This window comes from Corvus moneduloides, chromosome 19, assembly GCF_009650955.1.
Source record: "Corvus moneduloides isolate bCorMon1 chromosome 19, bCorMon1.pri, whole genome shotgun sequence".
Taxonomy (NCBI): Eukaryota; Metazoa; Chordata; class Aves; order Passeriformes; family Corvidae; genus Corvus; species Corvus moneduloides.
In genome coordinates, this window is record NC_045494.1 from 10,546,341 (window position 1) to 10,572,116 (window position 25,776).

General features: G+C 46.7%; 1 protein-coding gene across 1 annotated transcript in view; it reads left to right on the forward strand.

Annotated features, from left to right (window-relative positions):
- The window catches only part of MAP2K4 (mitogen-activated protein kinase kinase 4), a 76,057-nt gene that overhangs the window by 27,103 nt on the left and 23,178 nt on the right, over positions 1–25,776 (forward strand). The window contains exons 2-3 of the mRNA XM_032129011.1: positions 141–243; positions 18,401–18,575. Coding sequence (XP_031984902.1) covers positions 141–243; positions 18,401–18,575 — 278 coding nt within the window. The remainder of the gene's footprint in view (positions 1–140; positions 244–18,400; positions 18,576–25,776) is intronic.

Genomic DNA, 25,776 nt, shown 5'->3' on the forward strand with positions numbered 1-25,776 from the left:
CTAACACAAGCTGTGATTCACTAATGTTGTAAAATGTAAAATCCTTTTCTCACAATATGTCATTTTTTTTCTGTTTATTTCCAGATGCTCTCAATATTTTGTGCTGACAAAAAGTTTACTTTATGTTCGTTGTCTCCCAGGTAAACGCAAAGCGCTGAAGTTAAATTTTGCAAATCCACCTTTCAAGTCCACAGCAAGATTTACTCTAAATACTTCTGGAGTTCCTTTCCAAAATCCACACATGTGAGTATAAAGCCAACGGCACAACTAGTGGAACAACTTTGAAATGATTTAGCCAACATCAAGTGTTAGTTAAATGCAGTTTGATTAGTTCAGTTATTTTTAAGTTGTTTAAATCTCTCAGTTTGAGTCACTATAAAAGATTTTTTTCCAGAATTAAAAAAAAAGGTTAAATTGGGATCTTCTTGGTTTACACTGGAGCTAATGCCTTCCAGAATTGATTGAATTGAGTATTGTAGCTGATAATGCTAGATACACCTATAATTATTGTCCAGACTGATTCACTGTTGTTTTTCTATCTCTTTGTTCAGCTTATTACTTTTCATTAGAATTTCTTGTTTCTGTGTTACTTGTGAAAGCCGTAACTGTGATAGAATTGTTTTCAGCACTACAACAGACAAAGGTTGAGGATTATCATTTTAGCAACAGGGAGATGTTAGGGGAGTTATGCAGAGATTAGTTCTCAGTGAGTTTTCTAGCCAGTTTAGCCCCAGGATATCCCTGTCCAAAGTCTGAGAGCAAGTGTGGCACAGAGCTGTTCCTGACTCTAGTAAATACCAGGGTACATCAGCACCAAAAAGATCAGCTTTGTATCCTCAGATCCACCAATCTAGCTGGACAGTGCTGCTCTGCAGCTGGTCCCTGTGGCAGATGCAGCAAGCGTGCAAAAGATGTCCCACGTTTTTCTTCTCTAAGGTCTCAGGAGTTTTGTCAGTGTCAAGTCTCAGAAACTGCACCTGCAGCCTCCCTGCTACCTGGGCTCTCCGGAGTGTCCCTGTCACAGGCTGCTCCTGCTTGGCTCTGCATGTCAGTGCCTCTCTCCTGGAGCTCAGTGCCTTCTGCTTCCCCAGGACATACCTGCTGGGCTCTGTTCCTGGGAGCTTCTTTATGCTGGGGATTTTCAAACAAGCCTTTATCAAGTTAGGAACATGTTTCAGATGAGTTATTGATGGTAATTATAACATAGAGAAATTTTATAGAGTACTTTCGATTATTCTCAAAATCTTGAGTGGCCTTTCCAGCAAATCCTCCTCTTTCCTTCTCTCTCTTTTCCTCTCTAAAATAGAGTATTCTTATTGGTTGTAGAGCTCACATTTAGATATTCACTTTTTGTGTCTCATCACATCATCAAACCCTTGTAAAGATATTCTGCAGAACCCCTTCTGGGGTTCTTTCCTCTCTCTGACCTTGTTAGTCCCTTAAATAAAGGACTTAGTTTCAGCTAGTGAGTCCCCACCATCAGCCTTCTATAGGGATTTGACTTTTCTGTGTTCATCTGTGTGGATTTCTGTCTCGGATTCACTGGAAGTCACAGTGGCTCCTGTCTAGCACAGAAGAGCTTTCGTTGTTAGTTGATGACATCTTACGTTCCATGTTTGTGCAAGTGATTGTCAACGCTGTCCAAGACAGGTGCTGCTCTTTCTCTGTGGGAGTTGCAGTTGTCGGCCAGGATTGAATCCTGGGCTTGTTAATGGTGTTACTAGGTCTGAGGGCTTGCAGGTGTTTTGGGTTGGATAGGATAGCTGTTCAAGTGCCGGAATTGATGGTGGTGTGTCTGTGCTAGAGCTCTCTTGGGAGGCTGCAAGCTCCCAAGGCCATTTCTGTTTGAAAGAGATGGATGCTGTTAGCTTGGTTGCTTTTTCTGTGGTGAGGCTGGCTGAGCTTGGATGCAGCAAATTGTCCTTGTGTCCTTTATGTGTCCGTAGCAGATGCTGTTCTCAAAAGCAGTGTTGGCATTTTCTGGTTGCACGCTTCTGTCAAGTGTTTGTCTCACAGCTGATGTATCTCCGTCTCCTGCCTTCTTCCCTGAGATGCTGGAGTGACTTTTTCCTCAGTAGGCTAGAAACCTTTTCTAGACTTTGGATTTGCACTGGGTATTTCAGACCTCCTCGCCCAGACGTGTTCCTGTTGCGGAGTGTGTTTCTGTTCACCGAGCCCCTTCTCCTCAGCCTGGTGGAGCGGAACAGCCTGGGTGTCCTCCCGAAAGGAGCACTGGCTGGGGATTGTCCTGGACAGGCCCTGTTGGTCCAGATGGGTGGATCTGAAGATACAGAGAGGTTAATTTCTCACATGAAATTTGGGGTTCTGTGGTTTGGATCCACTGATCCAGGGGTGTCCTGTTGCTTCTGCCTTCAGGAGGGCAGAGGGTCCCACCGTCAGATGTGTCTTGCCTGTGCTGAGCTCTGGTTTGGGCATGAGAGGAGGCAGCCAGGGGTGACATGCAGCTGCCAGGAGATGGGAATTGCCTATTAGCTATATTTTGCTTGATTAGCGGGTTTTGGTTGGGAAACTGCTCAGGCTGGATTGTTGGATGTTTAGGTAAGAGTGTGGTTTCCTGCTACATAGACAGAAAGTAAAAGAGCAAATGGGCCTCCTCATGGTGGTGTGTGTGTCAGGAGGGAGGAAACATCTGTGAAAACTGCACCCTGGAGCAGAAACATGGCTGTTGAGGAGGGGAAGCATGTTGTGCCACAGGTGGCATTCCAAATTTCAGGCTATTGAGTGTTACTGTGCTCCTTCTCAGTGCCAAGGCTCCGTACCTGGATAAAATGGGAACAGAGCCCACATTCTACCAAGGTGCAAGTTGTTCTTTCCTTTGAGGGTTTGTTTCTCAGTCTGAGAGATCTTCAGGGGTGTTGGAAAAGAAGTTGGGGAGTGTGGAGGAAAACAATTTTGGGAATTGCTGTAAGCCAGGGGTGGAGTTCAGCTCCAGTGAGCAGGGGTGATGCACACGCAGGCTGGACAGGACTAGTTGTGGTTTGCACAGGGAGGTTTCCCAGGTGATCTTTGTGTGATTTCTGACTCCATCCGTTCATGCTAGTTCCTTGGTTTTCATGGCATGTTACCTGAAGGAGCAATTTCAAGGCCATGGAATCTCAATTACAAAATGTGGCATTCTTAGGACTCTGCTCAGTGCTTCCCAGTTGCCTTGCCTCCTGCAGTGCAGAGACCCTCTGTTCCCACTGTACTTCTGCCTGGAGGCTGTTTCCAGAGCTTTGCTGCTGTTGTGGTTAGAGGCTTTTTGCTAATGCATAGGCTGTGCCCTGGAATACTGTGTCCAAGAGGAGACAGTATGGATTCAACACTACTGGATGCAGGAAGTTGATAGATGGGTTCACAAACCTTCCGCCTGCCCCTCTTTTGCAGTTTCTTTCCCATTTGCAGAGGTTTTGAGCCATGTGTTGTAATTTGGGTGCAGGTTAGGGCCTTATCCCTCCAGGCTGCACAAGCGTCCTGCCATGGGGGCACAGGGAGCACAGGAGGTGGGAGCCAGGGCAGGATCCAGAGCCACATGGAGGAATGTGACATCACATGCAGGAACAGGAGGAGTCGGTGAGTGGGCAGGACCTCTGAGCGTTTCCGTGCCATCTCCATCAAGGCGTTGGATCTGAGAGCTGCTGAGGGCCAGGTGGCAGTGGATGGTATGGTCTTGCTGCTCCTGTCCCATCCCTGTCCAGCCCATGTCACCCTGAGCCTCTGCCCCAGGATGTGTTCCTCTTTCACCTTTACGAGTGCATCCACTACCAGCTGTGTTGGGATGTCTTGGAGGAGGTCACCTTTGTCACAGATATTCAGGAAACTAAGCGAGGAGGAGAGGCAGAGAATAGGGCTGCTCAGACTGGAGCCGGGGACAGGACCCCTCACATCTCCAGTGCTGCCTGGGATTTGTTCTAAACATTTTCTGGATTAGAACATGTGTTATAATCTGGGGGCTTTGAAGTGACCTTGAAATAGGAGACCTACTCAGTGTGACTTTGAATGAGATTAGAAACTGGAGGTATGTTTCTAGTTCTAGAATTTGGGCTGTTGTTCCCTGAAATCTCCCCTCCTGGAGATGCCGAGGGCTGAGACCTCCCTTATTCCAACTAAGGGGCACTGTCAGTGGCTTTCTTGTGCAGACCCTGTGGGGCAGGTGGGCAGAGCCCTGAGCTGGTGTGTTGAGCAGCAGGAAGCAAGGCAGGGGTTTGGAAGGAAGGTCCATTCTGGTTTTGTGACTGCCTGTGATGGAGGAGGTGTGCCTTGTTTGGTTCAGCTGGAACTGCTGCCACCAAATCTTCTCGAGAAGTGCAAAGAGATTTTTCTCTAGGCATAACATGTATCCTGCCTGTCTGTAGGGCATTCAGCACAGCTGTAAACAAAATTTTACATGCAACCTGTACAGGGTAAGGCAGAATAGAGCCTGAATTACAGACAGTAGTTGGGGAGTATAATTCATACTTGACAGGGAGCAGTCTAGAGAAGATGTAAGAGTTTTACTGGTGGCTGATGCCTGATCAGAGTCAGTGAGGCTGTGCAGGCTGGGGAGCAGTTGAGGCTGTGGAGATCTGCCAGCTCTCTTGTGAGTTCAGGCTGAATTTGTCACTTAGACCAGATTAACAGCTGCTAACTTTGTTTTCCCTGCAGCAGACGTTGCAGAGGCTGGAGGACACAAGCCATGGTTAGGGTGAGCTCTTCAAATTCCAACCCATTATACCAACTGGAAAGCATCCCACCTTTTACCTCATCTGTCCTGTGTCCAAGTAGGATTTAGGTCACAAACAAAATTAGATTACTCCGTTATCTATGTGGAAGCTTTACAGAGCTACTTGCAGCTGGTTGCCTTTGCAGAAAGGAGATTCAGATCACACTAACAGGAGTGATGTGGTGAGGTGTGACTGCATGGCAGGATTTCTGGCTGGGCTGTGCTGCCCATTGCTCTTGAAACCAAGTTATTCATTTGGCTGTAGATGAGATTTTTGGTTTTCTGTAAAGCCTTGTATTCTTGTGCAGTGATGCCTGGATGTTGACTTAGAGGATTTAGATTGACCTGTTAGGAAATGTGCAAGCACAGGGAATGTTGATGGTCATCTGGTTCACAGCTTGTTGCTTCTTGAGTGTTCTGTCTGCTGGCTGGGAAGTCTCTTGACTCTCAGAGGTGCCACCTCTTCAGAACCTGATTACCAGAGCATTGCAGTGTCACCTGGAAAGGTGACAAAATGAACTGACCTCTCTTAATGTTCAAACTTGGTGTTTGAAGTGTCTGGTGTCCAGTTGAACACCACAATCTCCCTATAGCATGTGAGTGTCTTCATGGATTTATTGGAAGCTTCCAGAGCTGCCCTGTGTGGACCTTCTCCTTGTGACACCTGGAAGAGTCACACTCCTTTCCAGGGAGCTGCCCCAAGAGTATGTTGGATGTTCTAGTGAACTCTCAGGGCTGCATTCTTCAAAAGCCAGTGGAGGTCCAGTTGCACATCAGACTCTGCTGCTTCCTTTTTTCCTGTATAGTTCAAGGACTGTTATTCCTGGAAAGTTTTTTTTTTTTTGGCTGTTCCAAAACCACTCTGAGGTGTTTGTTGCTCTTTTAATCTCCTCTTAGGCTTTTCCATACCCTTCTGGCATGTGAGATCAGGCTCTGTAGCTGCATAGCCTGCAGCTGGTGGAGTTCTTTAGGAAGTAAGCCGAGAGAGTTCCTACCATTTTTGAAAAAACCGCCAAAAACCTAAACCCCAAAGGGGAATATCCTAAATTGGCATGTTCCCTACTACCAGTGTGAATTTTCCTGTAAATATTTCTCTGTCTCTTCCTCGTTTCTGTAACTGTCGTTTACATCTTTATTATTACTGATTTCTGTTATTTTCCTGCTGTGTGATACCTTCCTGTGGCAGGAAGTGCTGCCTGGAAGCCTTGGAAGCAGAATTCAGAGTCAAAGGTACCAAGAATTTGAATTTTTTTTCTGTGACTGAATCTATCCCATTTCCTGAAAGTTGCAGTATTTGGAGGTAATCACTTGTGTTTTCAAGGCAGCACAAGTAAGATAGAACCTCCAAGGCCTCAGCAGAGACATCTCAGTGTTTGAGGGAGCCTGTGGTAACCAGGCTTTCACTTTTTGTACAAACATCACTGTCGGTTCAGTGCTGGAACAGTGCTTCTTCTGTACTTTTTTCAGGAGCATTTTTTGCAAATTGATGAATTTTGCCTTGTGTTTAACCTTCCTCTTTCTTTGGAGAGTTTACAAGTTCATTTGGCCAGTGATCTCTGAGGCCTGCATGACAGAAATGATGTAGTCTGTAACATACTCGAGTATCTCTGGCTTCGAGTAGGTCACTGCTTCAGAGAAGGTGCTGCCTGAGTCAGTGTGACATTTTCACTGAATGTGCTGCTTTAAGGTCTTGTCTTTTTTCTTTTTTTTTTTTTTTTTTTTAACTTTTGAAGTTTTGGTATATCAAGTGCAAATCCTCTCTGCAAAGGAGCTTTTTGCTGTCTGCAGCTTCCAAATTAAGCTTCTCTAGTGGCAGCTCCCACATCCCTTGGAGTTTTACTGCCATGGTAGGACTGTTCTCTTCTTTCTGTGAGGGTTTGATATCCCAGCACTCTGCTTCTGACTTTAGGCCTTCTGTGTGTGGAACCAAAATTTGGACCTTGTGCATCTCTGTTCAGCTAATTCACATGAATTTTTCAAGGGTGCTGAGCATCTGCCTTCCTGCCACACTGCAGAGACCTGGGCTCCTCAGAGCTTCTGGAAACTAATGACCCACCCTTGGGTGTCTGAATCAAATCCAGCCTGCTGTTAGGTAATGACCTGACTCCCATGGGTTCCAAATGCTTCACGGGTGCTGAATGATTGAGCTTTGCATTATAAATTGTTGCACAAATCTCTGCTCTCCCCATCCTGCAGATGGTAAGCTGGGACATGCTGTCTTTTGGAAGAGATAAAGGTTAGGCCAGAAGCTCGTGGTAGAGTTCAACAGGGATCTCTGATCTGTGATCCACAGGTAGCTCTGTGTTACCTCTCCCATCTGGGCATGGTTGGGAGCTGCTGTCCTGGTTCTTGTGCACACAGCCGTGGCCAGAGCTGCTCATCTGGGGGCAGAATTCAGACCTTGCAGCCTTGACCCTCTCGGTGTGGTGCATAGCAGGACCCCTGCCTGGGGCTCAGGGGAGGCCCATCCCCTCCATGGTGGGAAGAGGAATAGTGGGTGAGAGGATGGTGATAGTGGCAAATCACCTTCCAAAGCACTGAGACCTGGCCCATCCTGCCCAGACAGGGACAACAGCTGGGTACTGGGGTGGTGGAGGAGCCGTGGTGGCAGCGGGGTTGGGTTATCTGAGGAGGGAGAGGCTGAGGCTTCTGTGCCTGTCCTTGTGAGCCCTCATGGCAACACAGCCATCCTTGGCCTTTGAGCTGGGACACAGATGTCTCACACACCAAGGCATGAACGTCCTGCAGTTCCTAATTCAAGGTGTGATGGCTGATGCTTGGGCAGCCCCCTCAGGGCTGTTTTCCATGGCATGTTGGGCAAAGGAAGGTGGGATGGGGTAGTGGCAGAGCTGTGTTACCCATAAAGGTATTTTTAGTAGTGTTGTCCTCACTTTTCCGGGACACTAAGGTGGTGTGTGGGGTAAGTCCCTGAAGAGCAGAGGTTCTGACTTGACTGCCAGATTTTTTCTACTGAGTTGAATGGTGTGGAGGGGTGTGAAGTATTCTGGGTCAGTGGGAATGAGAAAGGTAGAGCAATGAGCTGGAAATGTTCATTTTCAAACTGAACTTTACTTCATTCAACATGAAATCTCCATCAGTGTGGTTGCCTGCTGGGACATAGAATGTCTGGACAGAAGAGCAAAGCTGGGCATGTCTCCCTTGGGGAGGAGTTTCCTGTAGACTTTCCTTCTCATGCCTGGCTCTTGGTGAGCTGTGTTGCCTCCCCTTTATCCAGTAACATGGCTCCATGGGTGGTGACCTGTGGGTGGCCAGCTCCTTCCCTGAGACATAGACAAGGCAGCATCCTTGACTCCATCCATGCCCTTGGCAAAAGCCCAGTGTTTGCAGCCTGTGCAGGACCAAGTTGCTGCTTTGGGGGTACCTGTCATGCTCCAGAGCCTGAAGGAGAGCTGGGGGTGACCATTTTCCTTGCTTAGTCCGCTTAGTTCCAAAAGCACAGGTTTATAAACCTGAATACAAGGTCAGTGCTTTTGATAATGCCTTGTGTAGTCTGCAGAGGAAGACTGTTTAGGGAAGTCTGTGATCCTGGCCATGAAGAACGGGAATTTTCCCCATTCTCCTTGCTGTGTATGAGATGAGGGGTGGTGCTGCCTTTTTTGAAAGCAGTTCATGGCTTCAGGCTATGGAGGATTGGGTGTGGTTTAAGAATGTTGGGTTTATGTAATTCCTCTGGTTGTGTCCCGATGGTTCCGAGGTAGCGCTGGGTCTGGCAGGAGCAGAGCTGTCCCATTAGTGTGCAACAGACCCCGGGGGCTCCTGAGCTGCAGCCCTCTTCACACATCCAGGGGGACACCTCTGCTCCTGGCACAGCTGCATAGCTCACACCAAGACGTAACTACAACAGTGTTTGTTTCAAAGCAGGGAAAGTAGTTCGAGTAGTTTCAGAGTTGGTATCAGCTCTTCCCTTCATGCTATTGTGTTACCAGAAGCAAAATTTTCTCCTCTTCTTTCCTTTCCTTTGTTTTGAGGTTGCTGCATCCACCAGCAAGGACAGCTGTGTACCTGCTCTAGGCAAACTGGTTGTAAGTCTTGGTGTGTGGAGACTTTCAAAGCTTTCAGGACACCAAAACACCTCAGTCTTCTCTGCAGGGCTCTTGAGAAAGTGGGAGACCACAGCTACATTCACGTTGGACTTTTCAGTAAATGACATCTGGATCTGTTGTATTCTCAGAGTTTTTAAAGACTGGTGTGTTTGTCCATTACCATTTTATCTGGAAAATTCTGTAAGCTATTCTAAAACTCGCATTTCATACTTTGTAGAGAAGGTGAGATGCAATTCCATCTCCGAGCATTCAAATGGTCTGATTAATTATTCACCAGTACCTTTTTATGGTTAAGAAGTACTGGTGAGATCCAGAATTCCATGTGACAACTGGAAGTTGCTACAGTATCTCCCTTTCTTCCTCCTGCCATGAGCAGTCCTTGGGGTTTGAGCTTTTTATTCAAAATGATCCCAAGCCCCCTGTGCGTTTCCTGCATCCCAGGGTGTCCCAGGGATCCTCTGAGCTGAGTGCATTGCTGCTGTCCTGCCCAGGAGGGAACACTGAGCATCGCTATGTCTGAGCTCATCAGTTTCTAAGGCAGGCTCTGAAAACCCATCAGATGGAACTGATTGCCATTAAAATTTTTCCAGGGAGCAGGAGATGCTTTTGCTGATCTTTCTAAACCACCTGAGAGCATGGCATGCCCTCTTGGCTTTCTGTAGTTCCTTTCTTCTAGCCCCATGAATCTGCTTTCTGAGCTTTTTTTTTTTTTTTTTTTTTTGTGATTCAAGGTCAGTGGGGCCACAGTAGTCCCATCCTCATGTCCTGTATGTCTTAGGGACTGGTGTCCTGGCACATGGGTGGAGTCCTCAGGCTGAAGAGAGCCCATATCCTCATGTTTCCCCCTCCTCCTTGGGCAAATGCAAACGCAATAACTGCTGGCTTTCTATGCAGAACGTGCTGGTGTTGGGAGAGGAAAATGGGATGAAGCAGAATGTTATATGTAACATCTCTGAATGCATGTGTATAAATATATTTGTGTGTACACACAGGTTTGGTCTCTACCCATTTTTTGGATAAATATCTTGTTCAATAATTATTTACAAGTAACAAAGAACATGGCTTATGCATTGGGCTGAGCTTGGTGCCTGTGTGTCTCTGCTGTTGTGCAGCTGGTGGAGCTGGGCTGAAGGGCTGAAGGGCTGTCAGTGTCACTGTTACTCTGAGAGGGTCAGGCATGGACCACCACAGTTTGTATCTGTGACTGGACTCCAGCCCTTTGACGCCAGATGGGAACCTTGCAAACCACATTGCTGCAGGAAGCACCTATAAACAGCTGCTATTGCCAGCTCTTGGAATAAACTCTGCTCATTGCCACTCTGTGTACTTGGGATCCCTTGTTTCATCAGAGCAGGACAGGCACATCCTTTATCTCTTCAGACTTCAATCACCACCTTGTAGTAAAATGTCTTGTGTTTTCCCCTGGCTGTGGAAAAGTGAGTCAACTCTTCTGCTTTGTGGGTTCAAACCGAAGGAATCAGTCGTGGCTCTTATCTTCTGTACACATCGAGGAGTGGAGAATGAAGACAGAAGAGTCTTCAGATTCAGAGATTGCATTGACCCCGCAGATCTTTGTTGACAACTTCTGTCCTCACTCTCTGTATAAATGAATGACTTCCAGCGTGTGCCGTGGAGGACACCGGGTCTGAGTGGACAGGATGCACACAGGAAAATCAGCTGCTGTACAGAGTGGTCATGGAAAGTGCTTTGTGGTGGACAGGATGGATGTGATGGAGGTGGGGGTTGGCCTGTGGGGCTGAACTGGTTTTGGAATTCTCCTTGTTTGGGGAACAGGCTTCTGAAAGGGACTTAACTTACCTGGGTTTGTGGTGTATCATGTCTGGGAAAACTACAGACATCCTTAATATCAGGTGGATGTTCTTGCCTCATATCATGAGCACCTCTTCATTTTGGGAAACTTCAGTGAAGAGAGAGCAAATCATAGAATCATAGCATAAACTGAGTTGGAAAGGACCCACAAGGATCATCGAGTCTCCTGGCCCTGTACCCTGCAAAAATCCCTCCCTCTGCTTGGGAGTGTTGTCCAAATGTTCCTTGAGCTGTGGCAGCCTTGGGACCGTGACCATTCCCTGGGGAGCCTTTTCAGTGCCCCAGCACCCTCTGGGGGAAGAACCTTTTCCTGATATCCAAACTAAATCTAAATGGCCAAGCCAGTCTACAGTGGATTATGGCAATGCTGAACAGTCTTTTTGTTGAGCCTGTTTTAATTCCTTCCTTCCTAAGATATGCTTGGAATAAATCCAGGTGAGCAAATGGTCCTTCCTGCCTGGTGTAACTGGTGCCTTTGCAGAGACAAGTGTGGATCAGTTGGAAGTGATTGTTTCTGATGTCTCTTGCTGCAGCAGTGTGAAGGTGGTTGTCCTCTCTGAGGAGCACAGGGGCTTTGCTATAACACAGCTTGTGTTCTTTTCTCTCTGAGATTCTAGGTGGGTATTTCATACCAGTGAAAGAGAGGAAAGGTGATTCTCTGGGAACATTGGCTTAGCTCCTTACAGCACCCTTAGTTTTCTGTGAGCATTCTTACAGAGCTTACAGCAAAGCAGCTCTTGGCTCTGAAGGGTCAGTGAGAGCACCGTGCCCCAGCAGCCATCACGGAGGAGCCCAGCATGGAAAAATCTCACCACACTACTGGAGCCTGGGAATCTTCACCTGGCACAAGTCTTTTGTCTTAGAGAAGGGACATTTTAAATACAAGTCAAATCTGGTCTACTTAGTCTTGTTACAAGCTCTTTTGGTCACCCCACTGAAGTAGCTGAATCTCTGAATAAGCAATCTCTGTCTTGCAGTCAGGTGCTTTCTATGTCTCACATCTGTCCTTGTCTGCCACAGAAGGAAATACATGACCAAGTGCATTCTTGGCAGTGAATTTCAGATTATTTCAGGCTGTGATGCAGCCCAAGGTTTGTGGGATATTGTTCAGGTGTATTTTTTTAAAATCCCAAAAGAGAAGTTGGACTTATGCAGACTAGGGTTGTAATTTTATATCCTACAGAAGTTTAAATTAGAAAAATCACTTCTTTAGAGTATTTGAAACTAAACCATTTCTTGTAGTTGAATTAGCAGTGCTCATTATCTGCCCCTCTCAGGTGGTTCCCACAAGGAGCTGAGCAGAGCCCCTGGTTCCTTTGCTGACCATGTGTCCATGGCTGCAGTGGTCAGTGGTGCAAGTATCCAGGGCTTGTTCTCCACACAGTGCTTAGCAGAAGCCCATCTCGCCCAAGCTCCTCCAACTGCTCTGAGATAACAGGTCCTCATGTTGAGAAAGGTTTCTAGAGCTGGACAGCTTGAGGGACTCCGAGATCCAGAACACAGTTTTTGTTCCTAGAGAAGTCTCATAGTGCAGAGTGGTGATTGACTCTTGTCACTTGTAGGGCTCTGGAGGGAATAAGTATGTAGTTGTTCAATTCATTCAGACTTATTTGGGAGAGGGGATCTGATGAATGGCAAGCCCACCTGGGAGAGACCACCAGTCCTAGATTGGTGGATTCAGGATGGAAGCTCGATTTTTAATTTTTTTTAAGGGAAAAAAAGTTGTTAGTAACATCTGCTTTAGCACAAGAAAAGCAGAGCAGGGATGGTCAATGTGCCTCAAAGGAAGTAGCATGTCACTAACATAGAGGTATTTGGCTAATAAGTTAATGCATGTTTCTAATTGTAGTAATAATACAGCTGGAAATAATAATTCTCATTGCTGTAAGAAAACAAACTGCTTATGACTTAATATGTTAAAATGAGTTCAAATCATCAGGTGCTGCTTTGCCCCCAAGGAGGGGAGGTTGCTTAGGTGGAATTGGAAGTAAAAGGTGTGGCTGTAATTTGTGACGCTGAGTGCTCAGTGGGCAGTGTGACTAGCTGAGTATTGTGTTGTACGTTATTGTGTCATGTGATAACAGCACCATGTTTTCCTGTCATTTCCACAACTTTTCCTGGCTGAAGTGACACACAAGCAACCCTGGGTAGTAATCACATTGTCCCGTTCAGTTTCAAAAGGAGAGAAGCGGACCTCATCCAGAAACTTTCCAGCAGGCTACAGTAAGCTTTCCTGTCTGTTAGCCATTGTCAAATCTTCTCCATCCCGCAAAAATGGCATCTCTTAAAGTAATGAAATTGTCTCAGAAATAGTGTCATTCCATTGGGTGACTGCTGTGTAATAATGATTTTGCAAACTATTTATGGTCTGTATTGAGGTTATTTTGTTCATTCTTATGGCTGTGCTCATGTCTCTGTTTGCTGTTCTCTCTCAGGGAGCTGCCCATGACCCAGGAGAGGAAATAAAAAGAATCAGCATTCTCAGAAGGGTTGTTTAAATTAATTAGCTCAGGGTTTTCCAGTATTATCCTGAAGTTCTTGAATCCAGTGTAAGCTTTGAAATCCCAGCTATGGTGGGTTCAGTGAATGTGCTGCAGTCTGGCTCATGGCCAAGTCAAAATGAGTTTGAGATCAATGTGCTCAGTTAAATTCAGCTCAGTCTTCTCCATGGTGGGTGGAGAGGTTTCCTCCATGTCAAGGGCAGGGTTAATCAAAATCCGTTGTAACTCAGTACTTTACCAGGGAAGCTTAATACGAAATATTGACATTTTAAAAGCCTCAGCCAAGCCCCATTTGAGTCACGGAGACTCTTTGCAGCCTTGAGCATGTGCTGGGCTGAGACACATGGGCTGTGGAATCTTCCACTTCTTGGGAGATTATCTTTATTTTAAAGTTTTGGAGGAGCATAAAAAGCCAGAGCAGTGTTAGGGAGAATTTCAGCTTCTTGGTCACAAGGAAAGGGAGCAAATGTACTTTGCTTTAGTCTGGATGGGTCACAGGTGCAAAACTATTTACTTCCTTTGCCACGTTTTCTGTATCTCTTCTTCATGTCTAGGAATCTGTTACTGAACATAATGAAGCCTCAGGACAGTTTCTGTGGATCAGAACAAACCTAAATTAGTTCTGCCCCTCTTGCAAGGATGCTGTTTGTTTATGAAAACCAAAAATGTCTTCTTTTGAGAATCCAAAAGCTTTGTGACAGCACCTACATTTCTACCCCTCTAGAAAAAAAGACCAGGACGTTTCTTCTGGAGACTTTTTCCAGTGAAATTCAATTCATAGGGTTGATATGGTGTTAGCATTGGCCTGCAGGGGCTGAAAACGGTTTTAGAAGTGACACAGACTTGGAGATAGAAGAAACAAAGCTCTGTAGAACCTCTCCAGGCTGTCTGAGAATCTCGGTAGGAACATGTCAGCCGCAGTCCTAAACCGTGTTTGTACTCTGAAGTTGCACAGTGTCATTTGAACCCTGGCCTGGAAGCTTTTTTTGTTAGGATTTACATTTTAATTTTGGCTGATGGACTACAAACCAGTTTTTTAAATGCCAGCCTTTTTACCAAACCTGTGGAGAAGTAGAATATATTCTCATTAATCCTAGTGTAAATAGGAGATTTAATGAGAGACTTCTGAGCAGAATCCAGCACCAGGCAGGCTTGGGAAGCACAGCTGGTTTGCTTGGATCTTTTTGCTTCTGCAGATTTTATTCATGTCAGCTGTACCATCAAATATGCCAACTTTTGGGCTTCTCTGAGTCCTGCAGAGCTCTCAGCAAAGTGAAACAGAGGAGATAGGTAGCTGCCTACATCATCTGCCTGACCTTGCTTCATGTCTGTTGACCTTCAATTTTACTTAAAGAAACCCACCAACTTTTCTTTTCTTCTTTCAACAGTCCTTTTTCATTCCAAGGAAATGCTTGTTTTAAAAAGTTGTCGCCTCCCTGCAGTTGGTTGTTAACAGCAGGGCTCAGGGAACTTTCGCAGCATGTCTGGGAGCTTCCCAAGGTCTCCGTGGGTCTCCACAGAAGATTTTGGGGTCCCTGGCCATCACAGACCTTCCCACACGTGTCCAGCTGCGCAGCTTGTGGCAAGCAGCCTCGTGGCCGTGCTGGGCCCGGCGGTGCCTGGCGCCAGCGCCCGCCCGCCTCCTGCCAAGCTGGACACAGCTCTGACAAAGGACAACTGTTTGGAGGAGTTGTTGTCTTGCTTGGTGCTCCTAATCCCTGGAATAACTGCTGTCACAAGCATAGTAACCATCTGCAGTGAGACCGACACATTGGTGCCTTTCAAGTGCAAGGATCGCAGCCACCTCCTCAGCCCCTTTTTTCTTCTCTCTTCAAAAATTTTCAAAAGCAAGATGGGGAGTTGGAAGCTCAAGCCCTGGATGAGTTGTCAGGAGCTGTAGTCACTCTAAGGTGCTTTTGGAAATGCTGCTTTTAACTGTTTGAGGAGTATCTAGCCCACTTTAGCTATTTATATTATTTTTTTAAATCATATATGAAGCCCTGCAAGTCCACCTTGCGCATCCTGAGCATTTGGAGAATGTATGTCCAATTTTGCCCAACATTCCCAGCCTTAGAGAAGGTTAGATTGCACAGCTTAGAAACAAAGTGGTGAGAGAAGGCACATGTCTGCTCACTTTGTGCAGTCTCTGATGTGCACTGATCCCAGGGACTGGGCACTAACTACTTTTTACCTTCACTAGACCCTTGGCTGTGTTGTTGTCCTGCTGTTCTCTGAAGCAGGCTGCTGTCGTACCCAGAGCACCAGGATGTAGTGCAGGGTTTAGGGAGGCTTTTTTGCATTTGAAGGCATATCCACCCTGTGGATTTATGTCCTCATATATCTGCAGCAGTACAAGCATACAGACAGATGTCCTGCATTGGTGGTTTAGTTTTTATTGCCTCACTCAGATTTACATCAAAAAATTCCCAATTTAGATCAACACAGAAAGTCTGTGTTCTAGATTTGCATTTTTGATCTCCTTTCTTGGCATGAGAATCCCTTGGGATTTTGATTTACACTGAAAGATTCCGGATACAAAGTGTAGGTTTTTTGACATTAAAAGCAATTATTGCATTCCAGTTATGACTCTTGAGGTGGGCCATGCTGCTTAAAGGAAAACTGCCCTGCTTGCATATGGCAGATCAGCTAAGTGAGCAAAACCTCTATTCAAGTATCTGTCACTCTGTCAAACTGATGGTTTGGTTATTTGACCATTTCCCATGGTATTTGAGAAAAGCTAAGCAGGAGCCGTGGTTGCGAGACAAGGCAGATGGCATCATAAATACATAATGGAAATGAAGCCAAGCTCCAAGACAAGAGGGTTTGGGGCTGGATGGTAATGGTCTGCCTCGATCCAAAGCCCTGGAGAGCTGCAGAGCCCTCAGTGCAGCCCTGGGGAGGGGGTGTTCCTGAGCTCCCACCTTCTTCCCGGCAGCTCGAGGCACCATCCTGCAGCTGCGGAACAATGGCACAGATCTGCTTTCACACCACAGCTGGGGACACACAGGCTGCTTGTGTGACAAGGAAATAATGAATTCCAATTCGCTTTCTCTTCTGGTGCAGGGGCAGAAAAGCAAAGTTTCCTAGTCTGAAAAACAGAGGGAAGAGAGGAGAAGGGTTTAATTGCTTATTTGAGTAAATTACCTCAATGTTTAAATTTTTTAACTGCATGAGAACTTTGATATGAAATGTTATTTTCAAATAAGAGCTGGAAAAGGAGCTCAGTCAGCCAAAACACAACATTTCATGCTCTGTTAAATTTCACCTCTCTGCCGTTTTCCCTCTGCCTTTTTGAAGAGGATTTAGCTCTCAAAGATCGTGCTCCTTCGTGCCCACCAGCTGGCAGGAGGTGAGGCAGGAAATGCCTGTTTGCCTGTGCCTCCTTGGCACGGTGCTTCTCACCTCCCTTCCTCCCTCAAAACAAGAACTATTTTTATGGCACTGACAAAACAGGATGGTGGAGCAGTTAGACAGAAACCAGTTCAGGGGCTCCCAACAGAAGCTGTCTGTGAGACACTTGGCACGTGTGGAGGTCATGTTTCTTTTCTTTTTTTTTTTTTTTTCCATTTCTTTTTACCTCTGTTCTTTTCTTTTTTGTCATTTTGCTGCCTTATTTTTCATTCATCACTTTTTAGTAAGCAACTTCCATGGAGAGCCCCACTGAAGGCAGTGTTTATTATGCACAGGAGCTCTGAGATGGCGTGTCTATCCCACCTGTGCTTGTAGCACTATCAGGTGCTTTCCCAAATCATTCCTAAGTGCAGTGTAGGGAACAGCAGATTGAAATCTTGAGCTGGGCAGGTTAGAGAGCAGCAAACACCATGGCAGGCACAGCCCAGCAGTGGGGAGAGGAGCTGATCCCAAAGGCTTTCGTCGAATGGGTCAAGGGTTCAGGACATGCAGCTGCTCCAAATGTGGCAGCACTAACCCAAAGTGCAGCAGAGGAAGCCATTTGAACTGTAGCTGCTCCAGTCAATTGGCCTTTTGCCCTCACAAAACCTGGGATCCCAATAAAACCCAGTCCTGGTTGGCTCCCCAGCTGGGTGGTGTTTGCAGCTGCTGGTGACCAACGTGGGATTTATCAGCGCGGAATCAGCCCTGACCTGTTTATTCCTCGGCTGATAAACTCAGTAAGCTCCATGTGTTTGGTGGAATCCTCCGTGTGTGTTCTGCTTGTTGGGCCAGACCCTGGACAGGGAAGTGGGGGCTGGATCAAATATCCAGTGAGTTTGATAGATCTCCCCTGTACACAGGGTGGTCACAAGTACTTGTGTGCTTTAAAATCTGTGTGAGATCAGTGTGCCCTGCAGTGGGAACTGTCTGCAATGCATCCTGAAAGTGGAAAATGTGGGCTTTTGGCTTACTTTATGACTCAAGAAGTGTGAATCAGCTAATTAACTAATGAAAAACTGAAATTTTGCATGGCATTTTAAGATGAAAAGTGTTGCAAATACTTGTCCATTTCCTACTAATTCAATGGTAGCATTGCTGCATGTGAATGAGCCATTGGGGACACCTTTGAGCTCTTCTGTTCACAAATTTTGGACATTCATCTGTTCCTTACCTGGGCAAATCCTGGTGGCTTCAGTAGGGGCAGGGATTGCCTGAGAAAGTTAATTTGGGTGCTTGGTGAAGACACACTTGAACAGGCAGATTTTGTTTTCATATGTCACAAAGAACTTGTCTTGGTTTTTATAAAAGCTTGGCTCTTTATTTGGTTTTGGATAAATTAAATGATTATCTAAGCGTATTGGGTTTTGGGTTTGGGGGTTATTTTCTTCTTTAATTGCAGTTTTTCATTAAGGACAAACTTTTCCTAAAGTCTCACTGGTTTACCCAGAAGAGCTTTACCTGTATTGATAGAATTCCAGCTGGAAGGGAGGCGGGTGCTGGGATGTGGTGGTGTAGAGCAGCAGGAGCTTTGGGGAGATGGGGCTGGGCGTGCTCTTCTGGCTCTTGGTGCTGCATATTACCAGATCCTGCTCACAGCCTCATGTATTTTGTGCAAAGTAGAAAGAACTGTGTAAATGAGTGCTTAGAATGACTCTATGAGACATATTGAATTTTATGCTGCAGCTGGAGAAACTTATCCTTAATTGAAGCTGTGGGCAAGTGTATGTCATTTTTGATTTAACATTTTCCCTCACCCCTCCACCCCTCACCCCAACCAAAATCCTTCGTGGAGTCAGATTGTTGCTGTAGCTTTGTGAACCCCTCTCTTCTAATGTTTAATCAAGTGCTGAAAAGAGACATTTAAAGACTATTTAAAATGTGGAAAAATTGCTTCCCAATATTTTTGACAGAGAGAGACTGAGAACACACAGCATTGAATCATCAGGAAAATTGAAGATTTCCCCTGAACAACATTGGGATTTTACAGCAGAGGACTTGAAAGACCTTGGAGAAATTGGACGAGGCGCTTATGGTTCTGTCAACAAAATGGTCCACAAACCAAGTGGGCAAATTATGGCAGTTAAAGTAGGTGATGCCCATCCTTACATTTGTACTTCAGTCCATTGGGATGCAGTGTGATGGAGAATTAAGGTTCTTCCATCTAGCACCCATCTACTGCTCTGTTCTATTTATTTCTGGTGTAAAGGCTGCTGTTTGCTGAAACTACAGTGTATAATGGGCATGTTTTCAGGTGATTTGTGAAGTTCTCATAATTGCTGTGCCCTTTTCAAAGTGTCTATCAGGAACCTGCTGTTCTGAGGGGATCACACGTCTCTGGAGACTGATGATGGGGCACGGGCCTTTCACCTCTGGGTCACTGGTTCAGGTACAGCCTAGGCTGGTGGTAGGCACAACTTGACATCTCATAGCTTCTTGGTGTCTTTTGTGAAATAAGGTAATGGCTTAAAATTAGCTGTTTATGTCAGCATATGTGCCATGGTGTGGCCTTGCCAGAAGGAGCTGGAATGGAGTGGATGTTTTCTAGGGAATGTTGTGCTCTTGCTGATGTATGATGGAGTGTCTGCTTTGTGCTTACCATGTCCTGGAGGTGGAAAGTGTAGCAGGTTTCTTGACTGTCCATTTTCTACTTTATGCTACCCAAAAACTCACCTTAGAACCAGGAACAGCCTTCTCTCCCAGCTGGGCAATAATCCTCTGTATTGCCACAGCAGTGCTGCTCACTGGGCATTTTTGAGGAGCTGCTTGTCCATGGAGGAGGGCAGCAGCTGTTGTCTCTCTCTCTGGTCCTTTCCTTTGCTCACTGCAGGTTACTAATGACATCTATCTTTTAACTCTGATATCAACTGTAAGTGCTCTCATGGCTCCCAGGAAAAAGCAGAAGTGAGCTATGTAGGAGTCTGTGTTGCTGTCTTTTCCAACTCTCTGTCTTCTTTGGAATATTCCCTGATCGGATCTGGAAACGTTTGCCCTGCTGATTTCACATGCCAGGCAGACGTATCTCAGCCCCAGCTCCAGCTGCTCTGAAATAATTCATATCTGTCTCTAGTGTGTCAGGTTACTGGAGTAACCCCCATCCTTTGGTCTTCTCCAGTACATCCTGACTTCCTCCCAGTGGTGGGATCACTGGTTAGGTCTCTTGAGTGTTTTGGATCACCATGCAGTGCTGTTTCAACCTGGGTTTGAATCCCTAAAAGTCTCCAGCGGAACTCGAGGTTGCCTGTAGCTAAAGGCTGGTTTCTTTCAGTTGCCTTTGGTAGAACTCAGGGATGTAGTTTGCAGATGACAGGTTGAAAAACACTGGTATAGTGCAATGATTCCTGGACACCTCCATCTTCTCAGACCCAGGGTGTGTGACCTGGGTACCTGCAGTTCTGCTGAGAGTGGCCATGGGTGTGAGGGGGGCACACCCCCAGAGCTGAGTGGCTGTTTCCCGGAGCTCTGCTGTGGCTACAGCCATGCGGAGAAGGGCATTTTGTTGGATTAGCTCGTGCTGTGGAGAAGATGTGTCTGCTGACACAGGGGTTCTCTTGTCCCACACTGTTTGCACAAGGGCTTTTCAGCACCCTAGGTGAATCTTGTCAGTGTCAAGGGCCCGTGGTGCAGGTACAGCCATGTGGGAGGCAGAAGGTACCAGTCTCCATGGCTGGAGATGGCATGGCTCAGCATGTTGAGCTGGCTTTCCCAAGGAACAAGGTGTGTTCTGAGCCTCAGGAGGATTCTGGGCTTGGGGGCTCACTTTTGAACAAGTAAATTTGATTTGTTTACAGTGACTAAACTGTGAAATGTTAAAGCTGTGGGCTGGGCTGGTGCCACCTTCTTTTCTCTGACCCTCTTTCTTTTGGGTGGACATGGCTAGGCCTGCTGGGGAAGAAAGGTTGGAGGGTTTGGGCAACAGCATCATTTCTAAAACAGTAGTGGTAAGCGACTGTTCTGTTTGTCCCAGTGGGGAGTAAACACCAAATTGAGCAAAGGAAGACCTGTGGGTGGAACAGTCAGTGAGGCCTCCAAGGCAGCAGCAGCAATTGCCCAGACTGGATGGTGCAGTTCTTTGAGATGAAGTTTCAGGATGGGGCTAAGCTTGGACTAGTGACTAGTTCATCCCACACTCCTCAGACTTTCCTTTCTCAGCCTCCTGATGCTTTTGGGGCAGCCATGGTTGTGCATTAATCTTCCTGCTCCTCCTCTATCTTAATCTGTCCACATTGGGGACTGTTGCCCTCCTGCTCTCTCTTTCTCTCAAGCTTTGTGGTCTTTTCACCGTGGAACTGTTGCCTTTAGCCATATGTTCTTCTTCTACATAAAGCTCTTCTGTAAGAGAAGTTTGAGAAGGGAAACTGTGTTTTGTGAAAATGTGTCAGTTTAGTGAGGTCTTGGCTATGATCTCCGTGACACCTGCAGCTCTGTGGTGTGGCACCGTGCTGGGGACAGGCAACAGGAACCCTTTACAGCTGGATTGTGGTGTCTGGTTATTTGGTTGGGCTGCTGTCCCTCCTGTGCTTCCCCAAGAGCAGCACCAGTGCAGCAAGCCGAGCATCCTTGGAAGGACAGTGTAAGGAAACAGCTTTGTGGAGGCTGCAAGCCAAAAGTTGCCTGTTCAGCTCACTAGATGCAGAGAAAATTGGTACAGGCACCTGTCCCAGCTGCTCCTCCATTCTTCTCCACCACTCCCCAAATTTCCACTACTGTTGCTGCAAATTCCCAGCACAGTCAGGAAATTCCTACCCCACTTCTGGAAGGGCCACGTCCTGCTTGCAGCTACCATGACCAGGCTTGTTTCGCCCCATTCTACCACAGGGAGATTCAAATCCTCCTTGTTCTGCAAGTGTGCAGCTTGAAATATTGCTCATTTCCCCCTTGCTGGAGTCTTCCTCTGGCTGAAGGCAGCTCCTGCTGTGCCAGGCTAGCTGGGCACCTCTGGACACTCATCCTTGCACCCCAAAAGTGTGGCTGCCAGAGCATATCTTCAGATCCTGTTCCCAGCTCCTTTCTCTGGCTTTTTGTAGCCTGTCATGCCTTTGCCCAAGGAACAGTTCCTTGACACTTCCCAAGCTTTCCCCTGCTTGGTGCATGTGGCTCCTGTGCCCCCAGGGCTCCCCCAGCACAGCCTTTTTTTTGCTGCACATCCAGTTTTTCTTACCACTGAAGGAAAATAATTCCTGAGGGCTCAAATATCACCAAAATAACTTAAAGTCTGCAGGTGGAGACACTGTTTTCTTTCATTTTTCCCTGTAACGCATTTTGGTCTATCAGCCCATGGGTCCTGGCAGATGCAATCCTGGCACCTTTAATGAGTCTCCTGGCATGGGCAGGGCTGCCAGGCCCTGGGTGAGTCAGAAGGCTTTTCATCTGTGCTCCAGAGTCAGTAGCAAAGGAAGAAAATGAGCCTGAAATGGGCCTCGTCGTGTCGCTGGCTAAAACCACTGCAGCAAGGCTTCAGCTGGTGGAGCATGGCTGGGATGATGAGCTCCTGGTGAGTCCTGCTGCTCCTCCCTCTCCTTTAGCCTTGGTCGTTCTCTGTGAATACTTGTTTCAATGACAAAAAGACATTCTGTACCTCTTTGGGAATAGGCTGAAGGCTGGAGTGGGCTGCAGGAGCAGGAACCTGGTGCGCCTGTTGCTGCCACCTGCAATTGTTTGTGCATCCCTTATGCTTTCTGCCACAGAGAGGCTCTTCCTAGAGCTATCAGGAGAAGGGGCAGAAGATGAAGGAAAGAGGGGTCCAACTCAAGAGGATTTGTGTTCAAACCTTCCTCATTTTTGCCCCTGGAAAATGTTGCATTATGTTTTCCTAATCTTCCAAATTTTTTTTTTTCCCCAAATAAAAACCAGTCCTTTCATTCTTTAGGTCACTTCCTTTCAGATCTTCCTGGAGATGCACCTTTTTGCTCTCTCTGGGTCAGCTGCCATCACAGTCTTCCTGTCACTGAAAATACCCTTTTCATTTTCTTGAGGATTTATTGGCATACGAGGTTAAGACTTTCCCAGGTGGAAAAGGGAACAGCCCAATTTTGTCCAGGGCCAGATCTGGCTATGCAAACTAATAATTGCAAGGCCAGTTTGCATGCTAAATCCTCACCCGGTCAGGTTTCTCTTCCTGGCTCCTCATTTTCCTTGGAGAGGTCTCTTTTCCTGGCTGGTGTTTGTGTGCCGCACCAGCTCTTTGTGACCTGCCCTTGTTGGACTTCCAAGTCTACCCACTATCCTTTGATTTTGCTTCTGCTTTCTTGTTTTTGTGTTAGTCTGGCTTTTCCCAGTCTGTGGCAGTCCGTAAGTGACTTGTGACTATTTGTCCTGGGCTTCTCCACTGTGCAGAGAGCCCTGGTTCCTCCTCAGGATCTGCTCCAATGCTGTCACTCCTGGTTTTGTCTGAGAGGCTCCACAGTCTGTGCAATTCTCCAGCCCTTTTTGCGTTTGCCCTCCAGCATCACCACATGGTGTTGTCCCAGCTGCTCCAGGGACTGTGCCTCTTCTTCCATGAGGGTACCACAAATGAGAGGCACGTAGAGAAGCCCCATTTATTTGGGTGAAATGTTTTCTTGGGGAACTCACCCAGCTGCTGGGGGGTGTAATTTCTGTCCTGAGGTTTCCTTCTGGCCCTGGTGATAGTTCACACAAAAAGGGTGTTTTAAAAGATCCCTGGAATTTAAATGAAAAAAAAACCAAAACCATAGCCCAAACTGGAATGAAAGCTGGGGAGCATTCTTCCAGTTAGAGCAGGATGCTCTGCTTTGCACTGAAATACTGTACATGGTGTGGGTTTTATTAGCCAGGTACTTCACCATGCCTCTGGAAGGCTGGGAAAGCTGCTTGTTTGAAAAGTTCATAAAATAAATAAGCACATATTTAAAATAGTCAACCTTTGATGTGTTGGGTGGCTCCTGTGCAGGTCAGGAGCCTAAACACAGCAGTGGTGTCCGAGCATCTGGTGTTCCTGGCAGTGATGTCTGAGCCTCAGGCTCAGGCAGGAGGTCTTCACCTCCTGCTCCTCAGCTCTTCTGCCCTGCAGCAAGGACCACCTTGGACGTCTGGGGTTCACTATCAGCAGCTTCTGCCAGTTTCATTTGAACCAGTTCAGCTGGCTGAGAAATACATCACCAAGAGACGAGTGGAGTGGTTTGTGCTTTGGTTGACCTTCAAGCTTATCACAGCCCCATGGAAGCATCTTGCACTTCTTTTTAATTGCATTACTTTTCTGTCAGGAATGGTTACAGCTGGGAGAGTAACCCAGCTGAGGGAGAGGGTGTTTCTGTCCACAGTGTTCAGTTTTCCCCCACCCCAAACAAAAGTGATTTTCAGCTGTAGGCCAGAATTTTCTGTATCTTCCAATGTCCTCAGCCTGGTTGATTTAGTCCCAGTCTGTAGTATTGCCTGGTCCAGCCTCCAGTTACAGTCAGTGTCCTCAGCCATTGTTGCTGGTTTCCTGTGTTCCCTTTAGTTTAACAATATTTTTGACATGCTCTACTTCTGCTCTAAACTTGTCCTAAGGAAATCAGAAGCATTTTCAAGATCAGTTGGGTAATCGGAGGTGTCAAACCCATAAAAGATCCCTGTTCTTCCTGGAGAAGCCAGTAAGCCATGGAGCTGTTTCTTGTTCAGAGCACAGTGCCTCTTGTACATCATTTTGCCTGTAGTCAGTGCTTGTTCTCTCATCCACAGCCTTAAACCAGAAGTTCCTGTCTGACTTTCTTAGATTCCTTGATGGCAGTCTCACAGCAGAAGGAGTTTCCTAAGCATGAAATACCCCTGAGAGCAGAAATTCAGCATTTATTCATACCTCCATGACTCTTCCATCCTTACCTGGATGCCTGATAGCCCATAAAGGCCCATCAGAATAACACATTATTATATTTAGCTCCATCCAGGGGCAAATTTCTGTCCTTCCCATGTCCATACGACTTCTGAAGAAAAGTGTTGGACTTTTATTGCCAAACCATCTTTGTAATTCTTCACACAATTGAGTTCCTTCTCCCAAACCGACACCTTCAGAATTTTCTTTTTCAGTCACCTGTTTAGGTCTGCTGGCTGAGAGTTGGGGAAACCAAACCAGTGTTCCCAGCCCTGCTGGTGGGGTAGCTGGGGAGGGAGTGGGTAAGGGCTGGAAAGGAATGCTGAGAGAGAGCCTCATCACAAGAGGTTGGAAACCAGTTGCAATCTACTTCAGTCAGCAGTAAATGTGTTTCAGATGGGGAGATAGATACTCCCATCCTCAGCAGTGACTGGGCAAACCCTCCTTTCCTCCCTGGTTTGTTGTCCCAAATCGCTGCCATGCCATGGAAGGACCACTTCTCCCATGACACTGCCAGGCACTGCTGTGCTGAGCTTTCTGCTGAGGACACAGGTGAGCCCCGTGCTCAGGACAGTGCTGGGTTGTCTCACAGCTTAAGGAGCTGAGTTTCAGTTTGGTGTTTACAGCTTTTTTTCCTTTTGTCCCTTTTTTTTTTTTTTTTTTAATTTTTTTTTTCAACCAGTCACTTCACATTGCACCTGAATCTGTCTGTGTGCATATTGGGCTGGATGATGTCTCTTCTGTTTTGGGTCCAGTTTCTGGAATCTGCCTGGTTTTAGGTTTCGGAGTGGCACAATCCACAGCACAGATTGTACTTTTGCTGTTGATGCTGCTCAGAGCATGGCTTCAGAGCTCTTCTTCCTGGTGTTGGAAGGCTTTGTCCTAACCTGCGTTTGAATTAAAAGGGCTGGAGAATTTTCTCCTAGAGGATTTGGTACAGTTGAAATTGGAGGCCAACAAGGACTTGTTAAAAAGGAGGCTCCATAAGCTTCTACTAAAAATCCCCCTTTTTCCATCCATGGCTTGTTTAGCCATGGGGTCGCTTGTCAGTGACTTACCAGTGGCTGCCTGCAGGAGAGTGCCCAGGCTGAGAGCTGTAAGGCCTGAAGTGAAGCCAGCCCCTGTCCATCCCTGTCTGAAGTGCTGCCTTCAAGCAGCTGCCTCGCCTTGTGTCTTCCTTCCCTGCCATGTCCCATGTCCTTCGGGCAGTGTGTCTGTGGGAGCTCTGCAGTGCTTTGTGCTGTGCCTTGGTTTCAGGTAGCAGGTTCTATCATGGCTCACGTGCTATTTGGGTGGTGACTGCTGTTGACTTCACTCACCTTCCCTGTTCTGCTGGTGAACTGGGAGTGCTGGGCTGCAGCAGGCTCCCTGGCACACTGCAGCTAAACAGAGCCAGCTTGTCCAGCCTGGGCTGACCCTATCTGTGTGCTGCACTGCATGCTGCTCCTCAGAGTGCTCCCCTTCTCTTCACTTTGCCAG